This window comes from Vanacampus margaritifer, chromosome 11 (genome assembly GCF_051991255.1).
Source record: "Vanacampus margaritifer isolate UIUO_Vmar chromosome 11, RoL_Vmar_1.0, whole genome shotgun sequence".
Classification (NCBI taxonomy): Eukaryota; Metazoa; Chordata; class Actinopteri; order Syngnathiformes; family Syngnathidae; genus Vanacampus; species Vanacampus margaritifer.
The window spans coordinates 2,371,891-2,398,353 of record NC_135442.1 but is presented as its reverse complement, the minus strand read 5'-3'; the positions used below and the strand labels follow the sequence as shown (position 1 = coordinate 2,398,353).

Sequence of the window (26,463 nt, the reverse complement as noted above, 5' to 3'; positions counted from 1 at the left end):
CATTAAGGTCTGAGCGAGCTGCAGCCATTCCCAGCTGTCCCCGGGCTACACCCTAAAACCGGTTGCCAACCAATTGCAGGGCGGTTGTCAGTACCATTAGAGTGAATTATGGTTTGAGTGACACACAGCTCATCTAATTGCTGTTGAAATGCTGGATCCATGTGAAAATCTGCAGGAAGTCAAATAAAAAGACTGACACTCAGCAAACACTTTTACGGCCTTCCAGCCGAGAGAATGAATCTCAGCTGCTGATTCGAAATACTTGGCAGTCAACAATGAAAATCTGGGGATTTTGGAGGCAGTTGCCAAGTGGAAAAGAAAACAGAGACCACCCTCTGTTTTGGGGTGCAGTTGACCACCACATCCGGCATCTGTTTTTTTTCTCTTCATGTAATTTGATCAATCATTACCAGTTTTCTGCCACTTATATTGTTCAGGGTCAAAGGAGAGCCGGAGCTTATCCTAGGTGGATTTCACCGAGAGGTGGGGTACACCTTGGACCAGGGGTGGGCACACTCGGTACTCGAGGGCCGGAGTACTGCAGGTTTTGGATGTTTCCGTTCTCCAACACAGCTGATATATGATCAGTTCATCAGCAAGCTCCGCATAAGCTTGTTAACAATCACGTTGATTGGAATCGGCTGCGTTGAGGACCGAGGACCGAGTTTGTCCACCACTGCCTTAGACTGATCACTACTAGTCAGTTGGAGAATACATGATAATTAACCAACCATTCGCGCTAACATGGACTAAACTGTGTCATTGTAATAATGTTCTTCCCAACAACAGCCGTGTAGCGGCGTTTTAGGAAATGGTTCCTTGGACTCTTCTGTTGGAGATCTTGTGCTCTTTGTTGCGACGACCGTTTAAGCGTTTAAGGTCAGGTTTAGGATTATGATTGATGACCTTGTGTCTAACACTCAGCGAGGAGCCCCAATTGAGACGTTTGTTTTTGTGCTTTCCAGAGAATGATAAACTTGCAGGGTTGAGAGTAGCCATTCCTTCTCAGCGTTTCCTGATCAAGCACTTGTGGTTTATTTGTTGCTTTCTTACTGCTGTAATCCATGTTTTATTGGTTTTCGAATATTTTATTGCTTTTATCTTCTGTAATATTGCCTAGTTTTACAGTCAGTTTTTTTTTATTATTATTAATTTTACAACACTTTGGTATCTGGCTGTCTTATAAACAAATATGGATTTGGTTGGGTTAGGTTGGGTTTAGGTAACGGGTAGAGGGTAAGGGTTAGCGGTCAGGGTTAGCGGTCAGGGCTGAGGTTAGGGCGATCATGTCTCAAACAGTCGGCTGTCCAAGGAGACCCAAATGGGACGTCACTTTTTTTTCTGCGTTCAGAGAATGATCCGATTTATAGGGTTAGTTTTAGGATTAGGGCGGGTAATTTTGTATCAAACGGCTTTCCAAGGATCTCCAAATAGGACATTTGTCTGCTTTCCGAGGAACGATCCAGCCTTTCTGCCCCAGAGGACACCCATGGATTATTTTGTTGTCAGGAGGTTCGAGTTGAGGTAAACTGCTCCACTTTGTTTTTTACAATCTCGCATGATGTTCTGAGCGCACAAGATGTGGAGGGGGCGCCTGTTTTCACTTACACAACAAAACAACCCCAATGAGTGACATTATTTAACAGCTGGATGCAGGACTGCAACATCAAGTTGGCTAAGCATCACCGTGACAAATGGCGCCACGTCAAAATCAACTCATTTGTGCATTTGCGAAGAAAGACATGGGGGGGAATTGCCGTCCACCTCCTCCAGGTAAATCCCGGAGACTTGTCAAAAATCCTAATGGGGATTGAATGGCGCTACTCAAGGAGCTAACACCTCCAAAAAGCCGATGTGAATTTGCGTGAGTGTCTTCATTCTTGTGACATGGAGTCAGGGTTTTTTGGGATAACAAGTCACACATTAGCCTCCTGCCAAATCTCTGATGGGATTTAATCTTTTCCATCTTTTCCTGTCCCCCCCCCCCCCCCCCCCCCCATTCTGGCTCCTCGCAGCTGCAGCCACAGTCTTGGTAGGGTCTCTTTCTTGGAGCAGGCAACACATTGTCAGCTTTTCTCCCTACTTGAGTGCTGTCCTCTGGAAATGTTGCATGTTCTTGGCACTCGGGACCAACTGCTGGTGGGAAAGTTTTATGTAAAAATACTTGTTTACTGTACTTAAGTGTTCACATATCTTTACTTTACAGAAGTATTTATTTTTCTAATGACATCTCTACACAATAAAAAAAAAGGTACATTATGATGAATTCAACTGCGATTGGGATCTTGATTGACTGAGCAGTCTGGAATTGGGAGGCATACAAAAAACCTGGGACAGCGATGACATAGAGAGGAAGCATCGTAAAACAGAGAGTATTAATGATGACAGCAACAGATTAAGAAAATCAAGATAATCCCCATCCATGGCCCTATTCATGAGGATTGTTTGATGTTGTTGGCTCTAAGAATGATATGTGGCAAATGCATTAATTCTTGGGCCAGCCACAAAAACACACACACACATAGGCCTACAGGAAATAAATATTGTTATAATGAGCTAATTTAGCAGCAAATCTACAGTATGGGAACAAGTTTTTTGTTTTGTTTTTTGATAGCATGAAGTCCTGAGCAACTATTCTATTGGATTAAAAGAACAAAAATGTTTTTTATTTTTTTTGTTTGATTACACAGTAAATTCAATAAAGTAAATTTGACTCTATTTAGAGTGGGACCAAATAGACCCAGTTTTAGAGTAATATTTACACTTGGAAGAGAATGAAATAAAGAATTGAAAGGAAAAAAAAGTCACTTAAGGGTTAAGGAACGAACTCACGACCTTCATCTTGATCTACTCCCTGAGCCGCATAGCTCCTACTAAGGTCGTGAGTTTGTTTGTCAACCCTTGAGTGACTTTTATTTATTTTCTTTCAATTCTTTATTTTATTCTCTTCCAAGTGTAAATATTCTATTTCTAAAACTGAGTCCATTTGGTCCCATTCTAAATAGTCAAATTAAATATTTACAGAATTTACTCTGTCTGCCTGTCTGTCTGTCGAGTCTGTGTAAAATGATAGTCACAGAGAACGCACAAGCTATAGTAACAGTACTATCGATTCAAAGCTAGCATTAGCACTGTAAACAAGCCAAAGCTAGCCACGACTGCAACATTGGTAGCGTGACTTATTCAAAATACTGTTTCTAAACACTCCATTTATCGGGTTGAAGTTTTATTTTTTGGGATGTCCAATAAATTATCAGGCTTTCTCCCAGCGTTTTATTAGCCCGGGGGCCCACCAGACTTTCCTTGCCCCCCACCGGGATTTTGAACTTGTGCGACGAAGAAAAAAATCGCTGGATGTTTTCTCACCCACCCCCCGCTTTGACGAACCCGATATATGAATTGCGCATGTAATTCGTCGTTAACTTCAACTTAAGCACAACGTGTGAGTACTTTTCCCACCTCTGGGACCAATCAGACTTGGCGTTGACGAACTTTTCGAAGCCTTGCCAATATATCCTCACACCCGAGCATGTAAATCAAGCTTCCTTGTGAGATCATGGACACGTGAGTGAATTATGCAGACACAGTCGCGTCCCGGTACCGCTTGGACGGAGTCACACGGTTGGGAAAGGATGCAGAGCGAGCGCGGGTTGGCAGGGTTTAGCTGAGCAAACCTTGTGATCATCCAGTCACATGTCTGCTTGGGAATGATAGCATCTGCTCCCAAAAGACGGCGACACTTCTGAAATGTTTGTTTAGACAACACTCGGTTTGGAAGTCAAGTGGTTCTAAAATGCGAAAAAAACAACTAATTATATGGAATCTGATTAGGAATCCCCAAAATAAATATACGGTGATCGCCGTCTGGCCCAAGGCAGACATTCATGTGACTGCAGGGATTAAATGCGATTTGCATGACTTCACACACGTTTTCCTGCGCTTTCTTTTGTGGGCCCCAAAAGCTTGGAGGGTGTCGTCTTATAGGAGCAGTGTGCTTCACGTTTGTCTTTTTTTTCTCAATTGTCTGAAAAGGAAATCTGCTTGAAGCTTCACAGTGGTAAAGCAGTTATCTTATCTGCCTCACAGTTTTGAGGCTCCGGGTTCAAATCTCTGTCCTTGCACATTCCAAAACCAGGCATGTTTGGTTCAATGAATTCTCTAAATTGACCATTTGTGTGAATGTGAGTGTGAATAACTGTTTATCCATCGGCCCTGGGATTGACTGGTGACCAGTCCAGGGTGTACGCACTTCTTTGGCCCCAACGTCAGATGAGAGAAGCTCCAGCTATCCTGCAACCCGAATGAGGACAACTTAAGTTTGTTGGCTATAAAAGACAACAACATACTCTAAATCATCCCTTTTTGTGTTTTCCCCCCAAGAACATCACAGATACGACACGCAGAGCAACCCTGAAGTCCACAGTAAGTCCGTTCAGAGCTCATCTTTTTGCTACAACCACCTAAAATATGGTTCCCTTAAAGCTGTGGTCCTCAACCCTGGTCCTCAGGGGCCGGTATCCAGCCTGTTTTCCATGTCTCCCACAGCCAACACAGGTGGAGATCGTTATCAGCCTTCTCCAGAGATTGCTGATCAGCTGATGATATGAATCACCTGTGTTGGCTGTGGGAGGCATGGAAAACAGGCTGGATAGCGGTCCCTGAGGACCAGGGTTGGGGACCTCTGCCTTAAAGGAGACATGTTATACAATTTTGTAGACAATTTAACAGTTCCTTGCTCCATTAGTCTTTTGTCACGATGGCTACTCACTCACTACTCACGCAGTCTTGCTAACTTAGCAACTTTCTCACTAGATTTAGTGGCCATTTTGATTTTGTCTCTCCCGACAAATGTTAACCTTGTATAGTGTACAGATGAGGCTAAACTACAAAACATTGGATTTTTCGTTATTGCTTGTGGATGGAGTTTATTGACTCATCATTTAAAAAAAAAATAAAAAAATTTAAGTCACTACTCTACAAGGTCAAAGCTTGACCAAATACTCCCTTTTGTCAAAAATGTATAGATGCATTGATACCTATTTTCTCCACCAGACCTTGGATTTGAGGACAGTTGTCTGGATGCGACTCATTCGCAATGCTATGATCAGGTACATCAGACCCCAGAATCTTGGAAGTCATAAAGGAGTTCTTCGCTTATTTAATTTTTTGACTTAATAAAATTGTTCTTCATTATTTCTTTCCGCTCTGCTTCCACGAGATGAAAAAAACCAAAAGGCGTCTCACTGTCGACCCCATCGATTTTGGCCTGGACTGTGACTATGTTGCCAAATCAAGACGATACTCCCACCAGGTGTGTGCGGTGCAACCCCATTTTGTCATCCACTCTTTGTTACAGCTCCAGACACTGGGCCTGATTCGTCAATATTTACACATCACATTTCAAATCATACGCTATTATACAGCAGCCAAATGCAATCAATCAGCTGCCTCAAACCAACATATCTCAATTTCTCCTCAATTTATGGCATGGGATCTTGATCATCTTGTTATGTTAACCAAGTTAGATTTTGAGATCTAAACAAATTCAAGTGATGAACATGCCCTCGCACCCCTTTTCTTGTGGCAAATGCTCAAAATAATCATAATGCCGTAATCCACCTACAGTAGAGGGCAATACAGCTCGGCAGTTTAATATTGCTGATCTGTCCTGCCTGCTTCCAATGAGGGATCAATAGGGACATTTTGAGAAGGAGTTTGTCTAAGTCCAAGTTCAAAACCAAAATGGCTTCCAAAAATGTTTTCTGTTCAATTTCAAGCATGGATCCTTGAGAGTTGAGACTTTTTCTTGCGTCTTGTAATGATACACGTCCACCCAATTTTGTGTTGATCGGTGATATTGATGACAGGTGCTAATTTCTACTAATATCAAGGGACACTAATGAGTGAGTTTTGGGGCCCCGAAATCTTTACGATGCTTTTCCAACTTGCTTGCACTAATGTACGCGTCAGGTGTTTTACGTTTTAAGAATGTCATCACTCCTGTGCATTCCTTTTATAGATTCCGGGCTCTGATGACATCATGATGATGAATTTGAGCGTAAGGGAGTCTGACATGGCTTCAGTTTTCCAACAACTTTTGAAAGACCAACACAAAGTTGTGGATGTTGGGTCTGACGCTAGTTCCACTCCACAGCAAGGTAAACGTGGGATGAAAATATTTTGCTGATGATTTGGATTTACACTTTATGCGTAACCATGTTGTTTTTCTAGATGACCTTGTATTCTCGGACAATCGAGCTTTTCCGTCTCGCTGCATGTCCCGGCTCAGCTACTCTTCTTGTGGGAGCGGGAGTGCCGGGGGCCCTCGCGGGGGAGGCGGCAGCTACTTTCTGGGCCCTGATGATGATGACTCAGAGGAGGACCATGAGCTCAGACTGGCCTATCCGGTCTACCGCGCTCACTTGGGACCCTGCGACCACCTTTCCCAGGAGAGCCTCAACTACCCCAACCACCCACCGCAGGTTAATTGTGAATTCAATTCGATTTTCTTTTTTTTTTTCTTCTTTTTTTTCTTCTTTTTTTTCCCCAGGAGAGCTCAGTATTGTTCATTCGATTTGACATCATCATTGCTCTCCTTTTTTAAAAAAAACAAATAAATTAAAAAAATTTAATAAATGTTTTTATTTTTTATTTTTTATTTTTATTTTTCCCAGGAGAGCTCAGTATTGTTCATTCGATTTGACATCATCATTGCTCTCCTTTTTTTAAAAAAACAAATAAATTAAAAAAATGTAATAAATGTTTTTATTTTTTATTTTTATTTTTTTTATTTATTTATATTTTTTTGTATATATACATATATATATACATATACACACATATATATATATATATATATATATATATATATATTTTTTTTTTGTATGTGGGTGAGTATGTGCGTGTGTGTGTGTGTGTGTGTGCGTGTGTGCGTGCGAGCGTGTGTGTATTCATCAGTTCACCTAAAGCCCATTAAAAAAAATCCCATACTAATAATATAATATAATAATAAATTGCCAAATGCAGAAACATCAATGTAAGTTATCACGATGTAGTGGCTCTCGCTAACAGACAGAATTAAGTAACCAGAATTAGGTTAAAAAATTCTATATACGTAGACCATGTTTCTATAAATTTTGATATTTGGTTTTTATTTGAGGCAGATATTTTTTCCATTAAAATGTGATTTATGAGGAGGTTAGACCATTGGTCGATATTCAGAGTTTGTTTATTTTTCCAGTTAACAAGAATTGTTTTTTTAGCGATTGAATTGATGAATCAATTCGATTTTCTATACTTGCCTCAATGAGTTGATTTGAGCTGGATCCTAACCCAGTTGATTTTGGATGAGAGAAGTTGGCTATTAAAGGGCCTTATGTTATCACAGCTAAGGCGTCTTCCTACAGCGTGTATCTTATGTCATGGTCAATTTGTCTCGCAGCGAGCAGCGCGGCACAAAGGGGAACGCAAGAGCAGATGTGAATCTGTCAATCATTTGAGATTGTTGTGATAGTTCCCATCGGCTGCAATTAATTATACGTTCGGACTCAAACGACCTCTCGAACTGAAAGCGGAGGAGAAAAGCTCAGTGTAAACAGACGGATCTGTACTATAAAGTGCAATAACAAGTTTAGTTATGAGACTTATTGTGCACTTTTGATAAGTTTTAATGAATTCCTGGTGGCTTTATAAGTTTTTTAAATGTCAGTTTTCCTGTCATATCTATCTAGCAATTCATCCCTTTTTTATACATTATTAAGATGAATATCGTAGCTGACCTTGTGGGAGAGGCGGAGTCTGGTCAACAAACAATCGCATGCCACATATAGGGAGACAACCATTTACAACCAGTTTAGTGCAGGAGGTGTCAAACCTACGGCCCACAGGCCAGATCAGGCCCGCCAGTGGGTTTAATCTGGCCCGCGAGATGATCTTGTAAAGTAAAAAAAAAAAGAGCAATGTCGGAACAATTAATCAGAGGGCCAAAATCAAAACATACATTTGGAATTTCACAAGCAATCCTCAAATGAGCAATGCAACAGAACTGACCCGAATATTATTATTTTACAAACAACCTAAAGAGTGACGGTTTGTTGTAAAAAAATAAAATAAACATAAATCAAACACAAACGTGCTGAATACGACACACATTCAGCTACTGGTAACACAAACGTCCTATAACTTCATTAACTGCGCCCCACAATGCATTCTGGGAACAATATGTATGCAAAACAGGTAGATATAACATGCCCAGAACTCATATGGGCCAAGTGTTGCCGTGCTCCATTTTCATTTGTGTTATTTTTTGCAACAATATATTTCCAGTTGAGCCCCACTATTTAGGCCTGGCCTGCAAATCTGTGTAGAACGGACTTCAATTGTTTTTAAATTATATACCATGATTTTACTGGCCCCTGAGCTAATATGGGTTTGACACTCCTGGTTTACAGTATTCAGTGATCCTGCCATGTATGATTTGGGAATGTGGGAGGAAGCTGGAGTACAATGTGGTTCGAACCCTGAACATCAGAACTGTAAAGCAGACATGCTAGCCACGAACCACTGCGCTGCCCGTAGCATGTCTAAAGTTTTCTATTTGTGTTCCACCTTCATGATCTCGCTCAACAGATCACCGACCTGAACCGACGAATGTCAGCCATCGAGAGCCTTTTAAGCCGCCTGCAGGTCACTCTGACCCCCGACCAGGTAAACTCGATCTCACGATTCTCTCAAAACAGGATGTTGTGGCAATCTACCCGACTTTTGTTCTTGCAGCACCTCGAGGCTCCTCAAGCCCGAGACGGCGCCTCTCCTCTTTCCGGGTTGGAGGACGCGGACATCGTGGAGCATCAACTGAGGCAAAAGCTGATGGCGATGGCGGGCGACATAAGCGATCACAGCTTGACTTCTGATGAGGACGAGTCCAACCGCTCGGTCTCCTCTCAAGAGAGTCGAGAGGCAGACAAGAAGTCCACCAGCGTACCTTCCAGACCCACTTCTAGCAGAAGCGTGGTGGCCCCCAGATTGAATGAGCTGACAACCTCGCAGAAGGTACGGATGCGTTCACATCGCCAAAACATTGAAGAGGGGAGAATTTCCAAACTTGGCATACGCTAGTCAAAAAAACTAGACTCCGTTGATCGGGCGTCCAGCTGGTTCCGAGTTTGACCCCCAGTATTTCACTCATATGTATTTTCCCGTATTAAAGCTACTGAACGTAGAATACAGACGCTCCCCAACTTACGAACGAGTTACGTTCCGAGCGATCGTTCGTAAGGTGAATTTGTTCGTAAGTTGCTTCAATGCTATATTTTGTATTATAATTTATGTTTAAAGAGAATACGTACAGTACTGTACTACGTATGTTAGAGAGAGAGAGCGAGAGACACACACAGTATGTACATGTACGTAATAAGATAAATAAAATGAAGTTTAACTTACTTTTGGAAGATGTACTCGATGCTTAAGGATTTGATGGAGGAGGAGGAAGAGGAGGATTTTATATCATGAGAGGTTCTTCGTCGTCGCTGGAATGGGCTTCAAAAGTTACTTCCTCCTCCGTAACTTCAATGTAGGAAGAAGTTGAGGGTCGCGGAGAAGAAGATGAGGGTTGATGAGTATCTTCCTTGGAGGATTTACTAGAAACTGGCCGAAAGAAGCGATCTAACGACGATTGCACAGTTTTCTTCTTTTTTCATCATAAATGATGCGGTAGCACTGTATGGCATCATTCAATTGATTTGCAACCTTTGTGCAACGTTCAATATTTGGGTCTTGCTGCTGGAAGAGTGCGATGGCTTTATCGATGAGCGACAGGCGTTTCTTGTTCTTCCTCCTCCTCGACACGTTGCTGAGCCTCCAATGCTGGGTGAGCTCTCACAGCGCCAAGCGTCGGTATTAGCGGCGGAAAGAAGCACTACAGTACTCGGAAAAAGGTGCGCAATACAAAATCTAACTTACAGCATCTCTTTCCGAACATTTTTTGGCATGCGCGCAGACATGTTCGTATGTACCGTTGTTCGTAACTCGAATGTTCGTAAGTAGGGGAGCGTCTGTATTCAATTTCCAATGCCTACAGCCACCTGCTGATGAAAAATGAAACTGCACATACCCTTCTTCACATACACAACACGCACATGACGTCACATCCGTAGACAGAGGGCGGGAAATTCGGACCCGAATCCAGTCTGAAAACTATTGGCCAAAACTATGCTTGCAGGAGTACCCATTGTGAATAGCTAAGGTGTTTATCTACACATTAGAAGACCTTTCAGTCATAAATGATCAAATAAAAAATCGACTGGAAAGTTTATTAAACACAGGACGGCAAGATTGCATGTACTTCACTCAATGTATTTCTTTCTTTCCGCTTTCTGAAGGAACGCCTAAACTCACAATTCAATGAGCATTTATCAGAAGTCAAGAACAATAACTCGAATGCCAATTAACAGAAACAACAGAACACAAGAGACAGAACTGATGAATGAGGTTATTCATTGATCTTTCTGTTTTTGGCTCAAGAAAAGCGCCAACTTCTGCTAGGCTCGCATCAACATTGCTCAGTCGGATCAGCAAAAGCCAGAAGTTTTTTTTTTTTTTTGGGGGGGGGGGATGCCTTTTGAGGTATTCTTTCAAACTCAGCGTATGTTTTCTTTATTTGTGATCCACTACTTAAGTCTAAGGTTTAGGGTCAGTCCAATCCATCATCACCGGTAATGTAATTGGCCAAGTATAGTGTGACGAAGATGAATGCCAAACCCAATGCTGGTCTGCAGAATTTTTGACATCACAGCCAAGGATTGTAATCGTCTCACACAAGTAGGAAGAGGACTGGCGGAAAAGAGGCTTTGACCATCCAAGATGTCATTGGGCGCTCCGCCACTAGTTTCACACCGTTTTAGTTTCTTCTTGCAGGTGGCCCAGTAACCTTCCATTTTGGACACGTGTCATCTGTACGCCAGGAGAAGTGTAACATGTCTTCACGTAAATAAGCTAAACATCCATGTTTACAATCACAAAGCACTAAAGAAAAGCCAGGACAACGTTTGATGTTCTATCGGTGTGCCATTTGACACGTTAGCCTTTCAACAATGAGAGGTTGTTTCTTTCCATTTTACATGCACCAACTATATAAGATTTGGACTTCGGGACTGCCACGCCAATGACTTGTTCCACTACCATTCACAGCTCTAATTGGTAGTGGAACAATGGATGATTGTTCCACTACAGGCAAATGTGTCAAGCAGGGACAAACTTGAAAATGTTGCGAAAACGATGACACATTCAGCCAGTGACTCACTGAGAGATCATCTGGTGTGGTGAGAAAACGATCCATTCATTGGTTTTAAATTGTTTGATTTATTTTTCTACAAATGATGTGTGCTGGATTATAATGTTGTTGTTTTTTCCACCTTTTTTTTTTGTCCGTTGTTTCTTCAGACAGACCGTTCAACCGAAAGCCTGGAGAAGGGGCAAGAGGAAGGCTCAAAGTCAAGCGTCAAAGGTTCGACGGCGTTACTCTTTGAGCTGGAGGACAAAATAGCCCAAGCCGCTGCCGACGTGCAGAACACGCAGACTCAGGTGAGGAAAACTTTTACCATATGCTGCAGGTTCCCAATTCCAAACACAAACATTCACAATCTTTCTTTCTATTCTAAGGTGTCGTACATTGAGAATAGGATCGCCGCTCTCAACTCTGGCGGAATGTCACCAGAGAAAAGACAGAAGGTAATGACGCTGGATTTCACTGATGCCAACTAAAGAGTCGTTTCCAGACAAGTTTGTGGAACCAATTGTTTGGTCCTCCAATCGTTTTTGGGTCTGTTGTACACAATAGGTTATTATAGTGCAAAACCAAAAGCCTTCTTGTGGGGCAATTGACAATAAGCACCGTATGTTTGTTTACAAAATGAACCTTCAGACCAGAACAATTTTTTTTTTTTTTCCAAAGAGACTTCTTTATCTGACATTCCTCTGTGTCCGTCTTACTCCGCAAACGTTCACTATTGTTTGCTTCCATCTACTGGAGGAGCACCCTCTCCTTCCAAATGCGTGTGTGGGCGTTTATTCTAAGTGGATGAAATGATTCAGACACACACTATGCAGTGAATCAGGGGGTGGAGTTAGGACTCTTTGTTCTCTCCGACTTTGATGTGGAAGATGTTGACATCCAGTGGAGAGCCCAGACCGCATCACCATCAGACGTGAATTATAGGTCGTTTAGGGTTACAGTTACGAAAATAATAGGTTTGGGGGTTAAGGTGCAAACTTTTGTACCCATAGAGCTACATTTGATTTTTTTTAAACAGACTGACAGGCCAAATCATTCATAGATGAGGTCAAAAATAATAATAAAAGAAATAAATAAAAAGGAATAAAAAATAAAACTAGTAATATATTTAAAAAGTAATACAAGAGTGTGTAAAATATATATATCTATATTTTTTATTTTAAGAATACAATAATTCATGCAGATTTTTAAAATGTGATTTGTAATTGCTTTAATTGTAATCACAACTAAATAATTATTTAAACTTTTTTCAATGTAAGTATGAACCATTTTTATTGCATGTGTATATTATTTATATCAACTCCATTAACACGTTATTTCTTTAGAAAATGGAAATGATACAAAATGAAAACAAAAAGTTAAATAATTCCTGCTTATTTTCAAGTATCATTTTCAATGAATGTAATGATCATTTATTAATCAATTACCAAAAACATATTCAAATTAAACCCATACAGTATGTAAAATTGTTCAAAACAGATTAACAAAGAGATAAATAAATAAATTAATAAATAAATAAATAAAATGAATCAATACGTTTTAATTAACCAATAATAATGGGAAAAATGTCTAAATTGATGCAAAAAATATTGCATGACTCTTGATCGTGTAAAGATGAATGCATGGAGCAGGAGGCGGGGCTCTGGTTGAGTATTAAGATTTCCTCATATCTTCTCATTTTTTCCCCCTCTCTTTTATCTTCTATAGTCTGGAGTCCTGCTCCGAACAAGAAGACTTTCCCAATACTTTCCCGCAAGTAAGAACCAGCAATTCTACTAGCTTTGAGCATGATCCTGAAGCCCCCCCCCCCCCCCCCCCCACCCATTAAAAAAACATCTTAACCTCGTTAAATCCAAGGAACAGAATGGACTATTTAGTGTTACATGAACAATGCGCCTTTTTGCTTAAGCGCTTCCTGTTGAGTGGAAATGTTCTTTCGGGAGCAGCATTCCCATCAGGGCACTGAGCCTGGACACAATATGTTTTATTAAGTTTCATGGATAATTCTTTAGTGTTGACCACCAGGAAGCTCAGACGTTATCCTGCTTTTGGTCCCCATTCAAGCACGAGCATGCATTATGTAGTTGGTATCTTATTTCCAGGCCAGGTGAACACGTTTGGAAGGAACTCCCTCTACAGGGGCTCTCTGACCCGTGCAGTGGTCATGCCCAAGACCAGGGTAACGTGACGTGTGCTCTACGTCTCCTCTGTGTGGTGCACGGCAGAGAGAAGCCTTCATTTCTTGCCATAATCTTGAAAGCAGACTTCAGTTCAGCAACACCTTTTCTACCGATTGATTAAAAAAAAAAAAAACTTAAAAGAAGTTGCTCAGAGGTAGCTTTGTTTTCTTGTTTTATTTTTTGTTTTACTTTCCAGGGGACACTAATGCAAGATTCCTCCCTAAATGGCTCCTTCAAATGGCTGACTTTCTGTTCTGTTGTTCTTGAGATCTTTTTGTGCATCCCAATATAATCGACATGTTCACCCAATTTGGTGTTGATTGGTCAAACTTTTGTCAGGGCGCAAACTTCTAGGGACTATTGAGTGAAATGGCACAAAGCTCCCCTGAATCCCTATTTTGGGAGCCTCAATAAGTCTGAAATTCGCCAAATTTAGGAGTAGTTATCCTAGTAAAGCTAAGTATAGTAATACAGATTTTATTTTTATCCAACCCAGCAAAAAAAAAAAAAACTCACTCACTCAGTATCAGCCCTTAACACCAGTTGCATGCACAAAAATGCATGCACAAAAATGAAATATGTCCCAAAGACCCATGCGTGGAGTCGGCCATTTTGGTTTGAAGCAGCCATTTTTGTGCAAATCCCAGAACTTGTACTTTGACAAATTCTGAGTAGGAAATTCACCCAAATGAGCCCCAGTCAGAAGCAGATATGATAGACTTGAAGGCCTTTTCCATCCTCCTTTGGTATTAAATACTACTTGTCCAAAAATAATCTTCACAAATGAAACCTTGTCTTTGTTGTGCATCGCCGTGGTGACTGCTTTCCAATCAGGCTTTGTGCTGCTGATTTTAAATTGATTCCACTCATTATCAAGGAATTCACTTTCTCAAGCACAATCTCAGCATAACCCCCAAAAATCAACCAAATCTCTAACTCCACTAAAATGTTCATTTATTGCTGCCGCTCCATATTCCCTGCTTTCGAGAATTGCCGTTGTCATTTGTCTCTCTGTTCTTGCAGGAAGCGGTAACGAAACAGGCCTCATGAGGAGAAGACTCAGCCTGATGTGAGATTTCATGCAAAGACAAAAAAATTCAACGATTAACCTTCCTGTTATGGTTACACCCGAAAATATTCATGGGTCAGTGTGACCTGTTACATGTTTGATCTTGAAACATATTTTTATGTTTTTGCCCCTCTTTTAGCCTCATGTGTCACCACTGGGACAATTGATATATTATAAAAATAATAATTTTATTTTTAAATATACTAAAAAAAACGAAATAAGAGAGAGCAGATATGTTTACTGCATTCTTGAATTATTAACACGCAACATAACAGGAGGTTCATGTAAAACAAGTTAACCAATACAGTATTGAATGCTTTCTTATACACTGTACGCACTTTGGTATCAATTCATGCCATTTTATTGTAACAAATTTTGTGTCATTTCATGAAACATTCCTTGTTTTATTAGTCTTGATAGAATTATTATAAAATCGTAATTTCATTTTCTCTTAAAACTGTTTGAGACGTGCATCTTGTGACCCTATAAAGATGTCCTTGAGTGATTATTGGCCATGTGTCCTGGTTTTGCCTTTTGTCTGTCTTAAACTGCATTTTCAAGCCGCATCACGCACACACACAAACGACAGGATTTGAGTGTCATGGCGAAATGAGATATGCCAAAAGAATTCCCCAAGAGGCGGAGGAGGAGATCATCTGGCATTCGTCACATGCGTGGCAAGTTTGCACAGTTAAAGCTGCGAAGAAAGACAATGTTTGGATGGCACACAGATAAACACACTGTGAAATTGCTGACTGGTGAAAACATTAACATGACATGACAATAGACAGGATCATACACTTTCATTTTCCTCCTACTGCTGCATACTTACTACACACCACCATTACTAGCGCCTGATCCTTCCACTACATTCTCTGACCTCCTACTAACTACTTCTCCATATTACAACAAGTATTGTCTGTGTGTATTTAAAGGCGGGGGTGGAGGAAATCCCAAGTATTCATTGGCGGCCGCAGGACGTTGCTTCCCATGACCTCAGTGAGGTTTACAACTCCTGCGTGCTTGTCTTCTTCAGCTTCTGCACTCCTCTTGTCTAAACACGGAGAGAAAAGCATGAAGAGAAAGTACTAGAAGCCGTCCTGGTCCTGGTCCGAGACATGGCTTTTGACTGCAAGGTGATGCGCAAATGACAGTCTTGTCCGTTGTTCTGACTGCATGCTGTCATCTCGTTATTCCAGCATTTTGTCCTTTTTTCTTAACGTGTGGTCAGAACAAGGTTGTCATCCCAAGTTTTATAGTTCAGTGAAGTCCACCAGTTCACACGTTCCACTGCTTGTGTGCTCCACTGCTGGGATGTTGTTCATAAACGTTACTAGTTTGGGCCCACCGCGTCAATGCCCAAAGATACCGTTCACTAGGGCACCTCAACAAGGGTCCATTTCCTTCTGCTTGTTTGGGTTCGTTTCACGGGGGCACCAACTTTAGCACAAAAGCCCAGACTTCCCTAGCCACTTCATCCAGGGCTTCATGGGGGGGATCCCAAGCCAAATTCAGCATGTCCTGGAGCAGCCCCGGGGACCTCCTCCCAGTGGGACGTGCCTGGAACACCTCACCGGTGAGGTGTCCAGGAAGCGTCCTAATCAGATGCCCGAGCCACTTCACCCAGGGTTTCATGGGGGGGATCCCAAGCCAAATTCAGCATGTCCTGGAGCAGCCCCGGGGACCTCCTCCCAGTGGGACGTGCCTGGAACACCTCACCGGTGAGGTGTCCAGGAAGCGTCCTAATCAGATGCCCGAGCCACCTCGACCACAACTACTACTACTGCATGTAATAGTACTACCATATCTTTATATCTTGTACTAAATGTTACAGTATAATACTGCTATTGTTATAACTAGTCCCACTACACTACTATTTTTACTAGTACTATTACGACTATTACTAATTGCTTTACGAGTATTAAAACTACTACTACCTACTTCAATTACTGTTTCTACCTTCTACCTCCTACTACAACTTTAAATACTAGTACTCCGGCCTCTTACTACTAACTCTTACTTTTACAACTACGGCCGACTTCTACCATCACCTACCATTTGACTACATACAACTACCTCCTACTATGACTCCTCATTCTACTACTAGTCTGAAAAAGACAGCTGGGTGAGATCTGAGTAAATTCATGATTGTGCCAGTGTATTTTCATATGTCAACATAATGATGACCTTCACTCTCATGGAGACATTAGCAGTCTAGTCATCACTATCTAAAGAATGTTGAGTGTGTTTATATTTATATAAAGAATGTCGAGTGTGTTTATTTATATAAAGAAAGTAGAGTGTGTGTGTATGTCTTTTCAGAAGATTAGTGCTGAGCATGTTAACAAAAATATGGAATGTAGGCTATTACTACTACTACAATTCATCTTAAAATAATCAGACATGCATGTAAATATGCATAATTGCTCAAAGTCTGTTTAATGTTACTCCTTGACACACCTCTGAGCTACCTGCATGTGTACAGTACTTACTGTATTTGTGCCTGAGTGCCTAGCATGACACTTGCACAAAATGGACACTTGAGAGCGCCATTGCCTTCATATTACACTCACAAGCTATAACAAGTACGCTTCAAATACCTGACGTCAGATTATAATAATAGTTCGGCCTCTATTTAGATAATAATGCCCACATTTACTAGATACTGGCAGATAAGTACTAATTATGGTTTTAGGGCACTGTCTCCTTTAGAGTACATGTATGTCTTATTTTAGAAGTTGGTGGCGATGGGCTTTAAAAATAGCAGGGGGTGTTGCATTCAAATGCCATGCGAAATTTAAGATGACTACACTAACTATCTTCGCGGACACGTGTGTACAGACAAAGGTCTTCTTGTGTCGTGAAATCCAACACTACAATTTATCTTGTTTATAATTTTAAACTGTACTCAGGAGTGTCAAAAGTGAAACAGTGACGCGGTCTTTCAGAAAGGTTCCTCAAACGTCACTGCGCTGGTCCGGCGTGTCGTGTGTAACCATCGACGACATCGACATACTCCCACGTCCAGTGAAGGCAGCGTGATTGAGTGACGACGTGAAGTGAATGAAGTTCGCCCCCCACCTACCGCGATGTTCCACTTTCAACTTCACAACTTAACAAATGGAATTATTTTGATGTCGTCGGAGGCTTAAGTTTCGTTAATTGCCCGGGTCGGGTAGTAAACCACTGGAAAGAGAAATGCCTTCCCACGTGGGGAAGATGCGGACATTTGAAATGGATATGGTGGCGAGCCGCGCGTGAGCGTCGAACCCGAAACACAGGAAGACGCGAGAACAACGGATGTGTGACCGTGACGACCGCGGACGCGTTTTCTTTCATGTCCTCGTCTGAAGTTGACGTGTTGGCCGATTAGTTTCACCTTAACCGAGGGCTCTTCTTGCTGTGGGGTGGACACGCACCGGTGGACCGAGCGCGAGTCCACAGAACCGCGTCGCTTGTGTTCGGACTTCGGATACGTCCTCCCGTGGGTTCGAAAATGGGCACCCAGGGCACAGGACGGAAAAGGAACAGCAACAAGGAAAGATCCACGGCAGAGGACGATGCTTTAAATCTCATCGCCAGAGAGGTGAGCTAAATCTAGTTAGACTGTGTGTGTGTGCGCTTTGGCCGGAAGAGTGACAAAAGTGAGATATGCTGGTGTTTTCTCTTATTAAGTGTAAAACAACAAATTGTTTTGATTGTCCTAAAAGTTGGGTGTGTTTCAAACTCAAACAAAGTCACCAAACCATCTAATATTGACCTCCAATGTGACTCAAAGCAAATAATCTGGTTGACCGTCATTGAAAATAAAATATCTCATATGAGGTGAAAAACAACTAATTGTTTGTTGTCCGAAACACTAGTTGTCTGTGATTGTACAAAGAGAAAACCCCCAATGTGACTCATATCCGTTAAGTGAAAAACAGCAGTTTGTTTTGAGCATCTCTAAAGCCAGTTATTGAGAAGTCATCTAGTATTGATCCATGATGATGTTCTCATCCATGCATCCATCCATTTTTCCTCACAAGGGTCGCGGGGGTTGCTGGAGCCTATCCCAGCTGGCTTCGGGCAGTAGGCAGGGTACACCCTGAACTGCTTGCCAGCCAATTTTAGGGGCACATATGAACTGGAAAACAACCAATTGTTGAGAACACCCTAAAAGTGATGTGATGTCAACTTCAAATGAATGACAAATGTCACGATATTGGCCCAGAAAATGTTGAATGAAAAATGAAAAAGTTTCAAACTTGACAAAAGTGTCGCATGTTGTCTGGTATTGACCCAACACATATACTGGTGATTTCTCATGAAAGGTGAACGGCCATTTGTTTTGATGATCCCAAAAAAAAGAGGTATAATTGTGTTAATAATTCAGGATTGATAAAATGACAAAAGGCACTGTGTTATTGTCCCCCAATTAAACATGCTGAAGCTTTCTCATATAAAGGGAGAAACAAGCAATTGTTTTGATCCCAAACTCTACTTATGTGTTTCGAGGTTAAAATGAGTGGCTTAAGTCATCTACATTGAGGCAAAAAAATTCACGCTGGTGTTTTCTTACTACTAACTAATTGTTTTTAATTGTCCCAAAGCTCACTTAAGGGTTTCAATCCTCAAATAAGTGACTCAAGAAATGTAGTGTTGACCCATTGTTGTCCAGTAACGCTTGTCCAGTACAAACAACTAATTGTGTGGTTTAAATATCTATACCCGACTATTTAGAATTCCGACTTCCTGGCGGACATTCATTGTTCATTATTCAGCTTGAGTCAGCACTATATGAAAACTGTTCACCCAAAAAGCCAATTTAACATCCTGAAACATTTGATTTAGTGCAGTAAAGTCATTTTCTATACCCACTCGGCCCCTTCCGACTTGTACAAAGTACGTTTGTCTGAGCAAAGATTCACAGTCTGTGTACAATATACAGTTAAACCAACTACTAAAATGAGCAGAAATATGTTACCCTACTTTTTTTTCTTCCCAATTTGAGAATGGTCTTTAAGATTAAAATGGGTCAATTTGTCCGGCAGTGTGGAGGGCTCGATGTCTGTACAGTTCCTGTAAATACGAGCCACCACCACCAGTGTTGAAAATGTTCCTGTTAATCGACAAAACACATGAACCAACTTGCACCTCAACTCGCTGGATTATTGCCACAGTAACGCAAGACTGCAGTTGGCATAATTTGCAACCTGCTGTTTATAAACACGTGCTAAATTCAAGTTGGAGCAGGTTGCTATTTTTTTTTCTCTCCCTTCAATCTGATGAGTTTGATGTTGTATAAATTGCTCTATTGCGTAAGGGGCTAATTATGCCGGTATGAAGTTATACGACAGACGATAATTGTTTTCAGTCAGTTATTTCTTATAGCCACCTGTAACACAATAGAAGTCAACAAAATGGCTAGAAATAATCCAGTAAGTGTGACAGTCCACAATGTTAGCGATGCCACTAATCGTGTCGACTCTTCTGTCATGCTTGGAAAAGATTGTCAATGGCTCAGCTTGACTGGTCAAGCGACTGCTCCGCTCGCCACCCTACGCGACAGAAATCAACGGAACGGATGGAATGACAATTGAGTGAAAAATGTCTTCATTGTCTTTGCCCCCCTTGCCAGTTATTCACCATTACTTCCTTCCATGCACAATACAAACAAACACAACTAGAAAACATTCTTTCTCAGGTTTTCTGTCGTGACAGCAGCAGAAATGCTTGTGTGCCTTTTTAAGCGGCAGCAAAGTCGAGTGTCTCATATGTGACAAAAACTGGGTGGTGGTCCAACCACCCTGATGAGTTGGCCTGTGCTGCTCAAGTGGTTAAAAATAGCATCCTGAAAAGATCAGCTGTCGCAACACCCTGCTTTTAGAGGAGGACTGTATGGAAGGGGGGGTCAGGAGGTAGGGTGGGAAGCTTGCTTGCTTGAAAAATGTTTGTTGTACTGTAATAATGTTGACCGGAACCCTTGTGTTCAAGTTGGACATATTATGAAACATTTACTTTTTCATGGCTGTAAAGTAAAAAAAAAATATATTTTTTTTTAGATATAGGAGAAATTAGCCCCCAAAACCAGTTCCACTAAGTAAAATAAATGTGTCCACAGTCTAAATGGAGTTTAACAGGAAACCACCAACTGGCCATTGTGTTTTAAAGGGACAGCAACGAGAAAAATCAACTTTTTGGAGCGTTTAGCCATGTTAAAATGCTAATGCTAATTCATCACCCAAGTGCTGTTTTCCTCCATTGACCCCCTCAATGAGAAATTCTAGGTCATTCTGCTCTCCAAGCACCAGCCCGGGGGAGCTTTTTTAGGTGCGGCCCCGCCACCGCCTCTGCGGACTAAACGCGCGCCCACTGTCTCTGAGACCTCCACGGGATAGTGACAAAAAGTGGCCTTTATCAGTAGACATTCTGTCCAAATGAAGTCAAAGCAATCGATTATCCTTCACATTTGCAATGGCAAAGTGCAATGACAATTGGCCGTCTTAAAATCCCCGAAAGGCTTCTGGCTGACACTTGTGGAAACGACACGGAAAACTTTTTGTTTATTGAAGAATTGAACATCGACCACACAGCGCTCCTTGGATGAGGGGGGCTCGCCAACCACACGGGGAGAGGCGGGGTTTTACTGAACCGGGCGTTTTACTTCTACATTAGAAAAATAGCCAGCGAAATACCTAATATTTCATAAAAAAAATTACATCACCATGGTGTCAAAGGTGAGCTTTAATCATTATATGCCGATAGTTAACTGTGGAAGGACTTAAAATTCCGTGATGCAATCCCTTTAAAGTTGACATTTATTTATTTATTTTTGCCTTATTCCCGCTTTATGGCCTCAGACACCAGTTTCACCGATCAACAAAACATTCTATGGACATGGTCATTCACAACTCGGTACCTGAAAAAGTCTCAAGGACCAATTAATTTTAATAAAAAAACATTTTGGTTCGAAGCAGCCATCTAAGGCAGAGTTCTGTGCTCACACTTGGATATACTCCTACTCGAGAATTTGACAAAATCAAGTCAACCTCAATCGGAAATCCTAGAACGATGGGCAACATTAAATCGCGAGTATACATTTCAAGTTTGACAATCATTTTGAGGATTCACCATGAAAAAGGGGGTGCAAGTGCCCGATCATTGTATGCAAACTTAAAATGAACCCCCGGCATCAACATGAAATTCAGTGGACACGTCTATTTTATCAGGGTACACGAAAAAAGGCTTGTGACCCATGCAAGGAATCCAACAGGATCCTGCTCATTTGCTCTACTGGCTGTTTTGTGGCGAATTCCAGAACAAACCCCGACATGGAGTTTGTCCAAACGAGCCCCAGTTAGGAGCAGGTATCCTGGACAAACGGGTGACGCCAACTTGCAAAGCTGTTTTGCCTACGACCTTTGAATGTGAGCGAAGCCTGGCGTCAACATTTGTTCATATTGCACATTCGCTATGAAAAAAGCCAGCGAGGGAGCCTGTTCGTTGCAGGCCGCAGTTTCAATAAATGCTTTATATGTGTGGAAAGTGTAAGTCATTGGCTGTAAAATGCACCAACAGGGAAAATGGTAGCTATATTTTTCGTCTGAGAAAGTCCAGTATACTTGGAAAAGTAGTCGGGAAAACTAACACGGTCTCACCTTTTTATATGCTGCATCAGCTGCTTCAGTTTGAAAAAAAAAACTATTAAAGGGAGGATTAAAATGCCAGGTTGTACTCGCCGTCATTTTAAAAGTGGGAAGGGTGGTGATGAAGATTGAGGGGGGCGGCTATATAGAGAGAACAAGCCAAAGAACATCGGTCCTGCATGCAAAGACAGTTTGTTATCATTATTGTGAAGGGACAAGCAAAGTTCATGTCCAGGCAAGTGTAAGATTTTGTCACGATGGCAACGTGCTTACGGCCGACACAATTCCTGCTGGTCTATTTCCTGACTTGTGCCCTCCCAATCTTGCCAGAATTGTTTTCTCCTTAAAAGGATGTGGTCCATTTTGTGTTCACTTCCTCCTCATGACATCACCTCATCAGATTGTAATCGCAAAACTGCTTCCTGTTTATTTGCCCAAGCCACAGCGGGAGGAAATGGATGGCGGTCAGTGGAGCTCAGGTGTATTCCAGTCGTACACTTTTGTGCACTAGAGGCATCCAAGTAGGCCTAGTAAGAATGTAAAATCTCGGATTAAGTGAAAGATTCTCGGGGAAACGGCAAAAAGAGCATAGAATGAAATCAAGATCAATATTTAATTAATATCTAAAATCTGAAATGGGTTATTTTTTAAAAAACTGCATCATCAGTCTCATTCACTGCCATTGACGCCTATAAACGTCAAAAATTCATTTGAACTATTTCTATTAGTTAAACATTTTTTTCCCTCTTTTGTTAACAAGAGTATGAAATCCTAGACATTTTTTTTAATAATCTTTTTTTAAAAAATTTTTTTAAGATGATTAAAAATTAGGGGCGTCAGGCAATTAAAAGTTTCATTTTTGTAATTAATCACATGACTTCAATAGTTAACTCACGATTAATTACAAATTCTATATATCTGTTCTAAATGTACAATAATTTTTTTCTAGGTTTTCATACTCTTGTTAGCAAAAGTGGGAAAAAAAGTGTTAAATTGATATGAATAGTTCAAATGAATTTTTGACGTCTATAGCCGTTAATGGCAGCGAATGAGTGTCTTTTTAGAATAGTGCAATTTAAATAGTTTGTCTCCTTTTAGGAAAGGACCGCATCAATAATTTGTCTTCTTTTTAGGAACGTGCAACCGCAATAGTTTTTCTTTATGGGAAAGGTCTCAATAAAAAAATATAAAACATTTAGGAAAGGGCAGCATCTATACTTTCTACTTTTTAGGAAAGTGCAACTTCAATAGTTTGTCTTCTTTATAGAAAAGTGCAACATTTTTTTTTCTTTTTAGGAATGTGCAAGCATAATAGTTTGTCTTCATTTTGGGAAAGGGCATCCTCGATAGTTTGTCTTCTTTTTAGAAAAGTGCAACCTGAATAGTTAGTCTTCTTTTTTCAAAGTGTTTTAGGAACGCCACTGTTAGCATCAGGCTGAGCTGCACTGTATTTGTTGACTGAAACGATATGTGGTTGGAGTGCACGTTAGCAGTTAGTCACACGTCCTGTCCGCTAACTCAATGGTTCTCAAATGTGGGTACGTGAGATATTCAAATATATTTCAAAACCGTATATGTTAATATTTCAAAAAAATATAAGTTCATAAAAAAATATATTTTATATTCAGAAGGGTATTCAATTTCAGTGTCCTAAAATGGCAATATCTCCCCCATACCAGAATGGTTTGACCCAATTTGTCATATGCTATCTAGAATCACCTGTCAATCACTTTCTCAAAACTTTATTTAAAATTCAGGTTTGTTTTTTTAGATTAGAGTTTTATTATGATCCCTAAGCAGGACACTTAATGTTGATCATTTTTATGTACACAAATCTTTATTTATAATTAAATTTGTTCTTGTTTTTTTGTTATTGTTTTTATTTATTTCCAAATAATTAAAGAGACCACATAAATACAAAGAGAGTTCCAAAGATAAAACAAAACAATGGTGGCAGCACTCTGTTTTAAGTCTTTCTTCTTCTTCTTCTTCTTTTTTTCCAATCAGAAATGCTTTGCGTTGGTTAAGGGGTACTAAAAAAAATAAAAAATTCACAGGGGGTACGTCACTGAAAAAAGGTTGAGAACCACTGCTCTAACTGACATTTAAAGTTGCGGTAATTGGAAGAATTTATGCTCATAGTCTTTCTGTTTGCGTTGTATTTCTTGGTTGTGACAAGGCAGCTGCTTTCACGTTGTTTATTTTAGTCCTCCTGACCCGATGTAGCCTGCACATTTGCTGAGTGCGGGGGTGAAAGTTCCACAGCTGTTCCCATGTTTGCGATGAGGTCTTGTTGAACTGGCGAGCCGCCGCATCCATGAAACTTCCTCGACAGAAAAGAATAGTCACCGGCCTTTAAATGACCGAATAAAGATTCCATTTGTTGAATTAAATGGAGGAGTGGCGGCTCAGCGAATACTGTGGATTCGGAGATGTTGTTTGTCTCTAGAGCTCACAGTTTCATTTGCTGTGTTTATAAGTGGACTTGAGATCCCGACGCGGTCCAGAAATGGTATCATCTTCCTGTTCCGCCTGGAGGAGTCAACGTATTGAAAATGCTCTGAACTACATCCGTTTGAGTCCATTTAGGGCAATATAAATAGCTGTAACGGTGTCAAAAAAAAAAAAGGAGTAGTGCCACGTTTTTCGGCCTCGTTAGGTTAATCCCTCTCGAGGTGGCTGCACTAATAAATCCCAAGAAGAATCACTCTTTTACCAGACATGTTATATTGTGCTATTGAGAAATGCAAGACACGGGTATTTTTATTTTTTTAGTTGTGCTACAAAGCAAGCTGAAGTTATGTGAAAAGTCAAATGAGTCGTAGGAGTTCTTCGTAAGTCACAAAACACGTTTGATATTTTTTGATAATTAGAAAAGAACGCATGTTCGATTTGGGAAAACACAGTGGGTGGGTACTTCCGGCCATTGTCAACTTACAAAGTGAGTTGACATTCAAAAGAAAGCCACTGTGACTCATATTGTATTGCATTGTGAAACACCCAAATATTTACCTAGTCAGACACGGGAGCAGCAATACTTTTCAAATGTGCAGGCTAAGCTAGCGGCCGCTACCGTGGAATATTCCAGTACATCATGTGTTTATGTGTCGGTTCTCAGACGTTAACACCGATACCGCTAATCTCTGCGTCCGACACCAGCGCAGCTCTGCTTAGCTTTGACTTGATAGTGGTTGTGCCATTTCCCACTCGATGGGTGGGCAGGCCCCTCCCCCGGAGGCCCAACTGTTTGGATGCAAGTAATTAAAGGCACCCTCTTTAAAAATCTCAACACAAAAACAAAAATGGTGTACGTTTGCAGTTTGTTGCTTCTTAGTTTTAAGAGAAACACTTATTTTTGCTTGGTTGTTCCCGTTGCTTGGTCATGCTGACTGACATGGAGGAAATGCATTAGTGCAATAAAAGGAGGGGCTTTTGTGTCCCCCGCCTAGAGGCAAACAAGATGTAGCTACACGCGTTTACCACAATGTTAGAGGAAGGAAATGCTTACACATTCTTTGAGCCGCACACACTCGTCACGCTTTGAGAGGTCCTTTTAAGGAAAAGGCCCTCGGTTCGATCCGTTGCAGAGTGGAGAAATGTTCTCTAAACAGTACCATAAATATATGCTACAATTCTCTGATGTTTAGTGTTCATAAACACAACAATGGAAATACGCTCTTCTGTATAAAGCTCAATGACGACTGCTGACTCATATTTGCCGTATTATATAAATCACTATCTTCCTATTATAACAATTTCCCTTTTTTCTTTGTTTTTTCTTCTTACAGGCCGAAGCCCGACTGGCAGCCAAGAGGGCAGCGAGGGCAGAAGCCAGGGAGATCCGCATGCGGGAACTTGAAAGGCAACAAAAAGAGGTAAACGAAACAAGAATACGCTTGGAAAATGTTGGTCATCAACCAAACGTGATGTCAGTGTTTAAATTGTAATTAGTTAAATTATTGGCAAAAAACATGACATTGTTTGGCTTACAGTGATAAATATTTGAATAGGGCCCGATCACGGTCTTTGCACCATCTATTTTCTATACGCTGGAGAAAACCTTCACACACGAAGGGCCTGAACCAAGATTCGAAGCCAGAACCTCTCGACTGCGAGGCAGACGCGCTACCCACTTTCACAATGTGATGCTCTCATCGTAATTAAACAAAGCATACTTTTTTTTTTTTTTTGCGTCACATGATGCGGTTGACTTAGATATGTATTCATTGTGTTTGTGCCACCGGAGTGATTTCTGTGACAGGTATTTACTCATTTGCTCCCAAAAATGGATACAAA

At 41.0% G+C, this 26,463-nt stretch overlaps 2 protein-coding genes across 7 annotated transcripts in view; both read left to right on the top strand.

Moving 5' to 3' along the window:
* mlphb (melanophilin b) overlaps positions 1-15,023 on the top strand; it is a 114,426-nt gene extending 99,403 nt beyond the window's left edge. For all 6 annotated transcript variants that reach the window (XM_077579900.1, XM_077579896.1, XM_077579901.1 and 3 more), the window contains 11 exons: positions 4,381-4,422; positions 5,053-5,108; positions 5,219-5,311; positions 6,020-6,158; positions 6,232-6,482; positions 8,629-8,706; positions 8,776-9,051; positions 11,440-11,580; positions 11,659-11,727; positions 12,998-13,046; positions 14,494-15,023. In XM_077579900.1, the coding sequence (XP_077436026.1) occupies positions 4,381-4,422; positions 5,053-5,108; positions 5,219-5,311; positions 6,020-6,158; positions 6,232-6,482; positions 8,629-8,706; positions 8,776-9,051; positions 11,440-11,580; positions 11,659-11,727; positions 12,998-13,046; positions 14,494-14,543 (1,244 nt within the window). In that variant the 3' untranslated portion in view covers positions 14,544-15,023. The remainder of the gene's footprint in view (positions 1-4,380; positions 4,423-5,052; positions 5,109-5,218; positions 5,312-6,019; positions 6,159-6,231; positions 6,483-8,628; positions 8,707-8,775; positions 9,052-11,439; positions 11,581-11,658; positions 11,728-12,997; positions 13,047-14,493) is intronic.
* A 2,535-nt stretch (positions 15,024-17,558) lies between these two features.
* Positions 17,559-26,463, top strand: part of lrrfip1a (leucine rich repeat (in FLII) interacting protein 1a) — a 37,729-nt gene continuing 28,824 nt past the window's right edge. The window contains exons 1-2 of the mRNA XM_077579949.1: positions 17,559-18,125; positions 25,956-26,042. Of these exons, the coding sequence (XP_077436075.1) occupies positions 18,036-18,125; positions 25,956-26,042 (177 nt within the window). The 5' untranslated portion in view covers positions 17,559-18,035. The remainder of the gene's footprint in view (positions 18,126-25,955; positions 26,043-26,463) is intronic.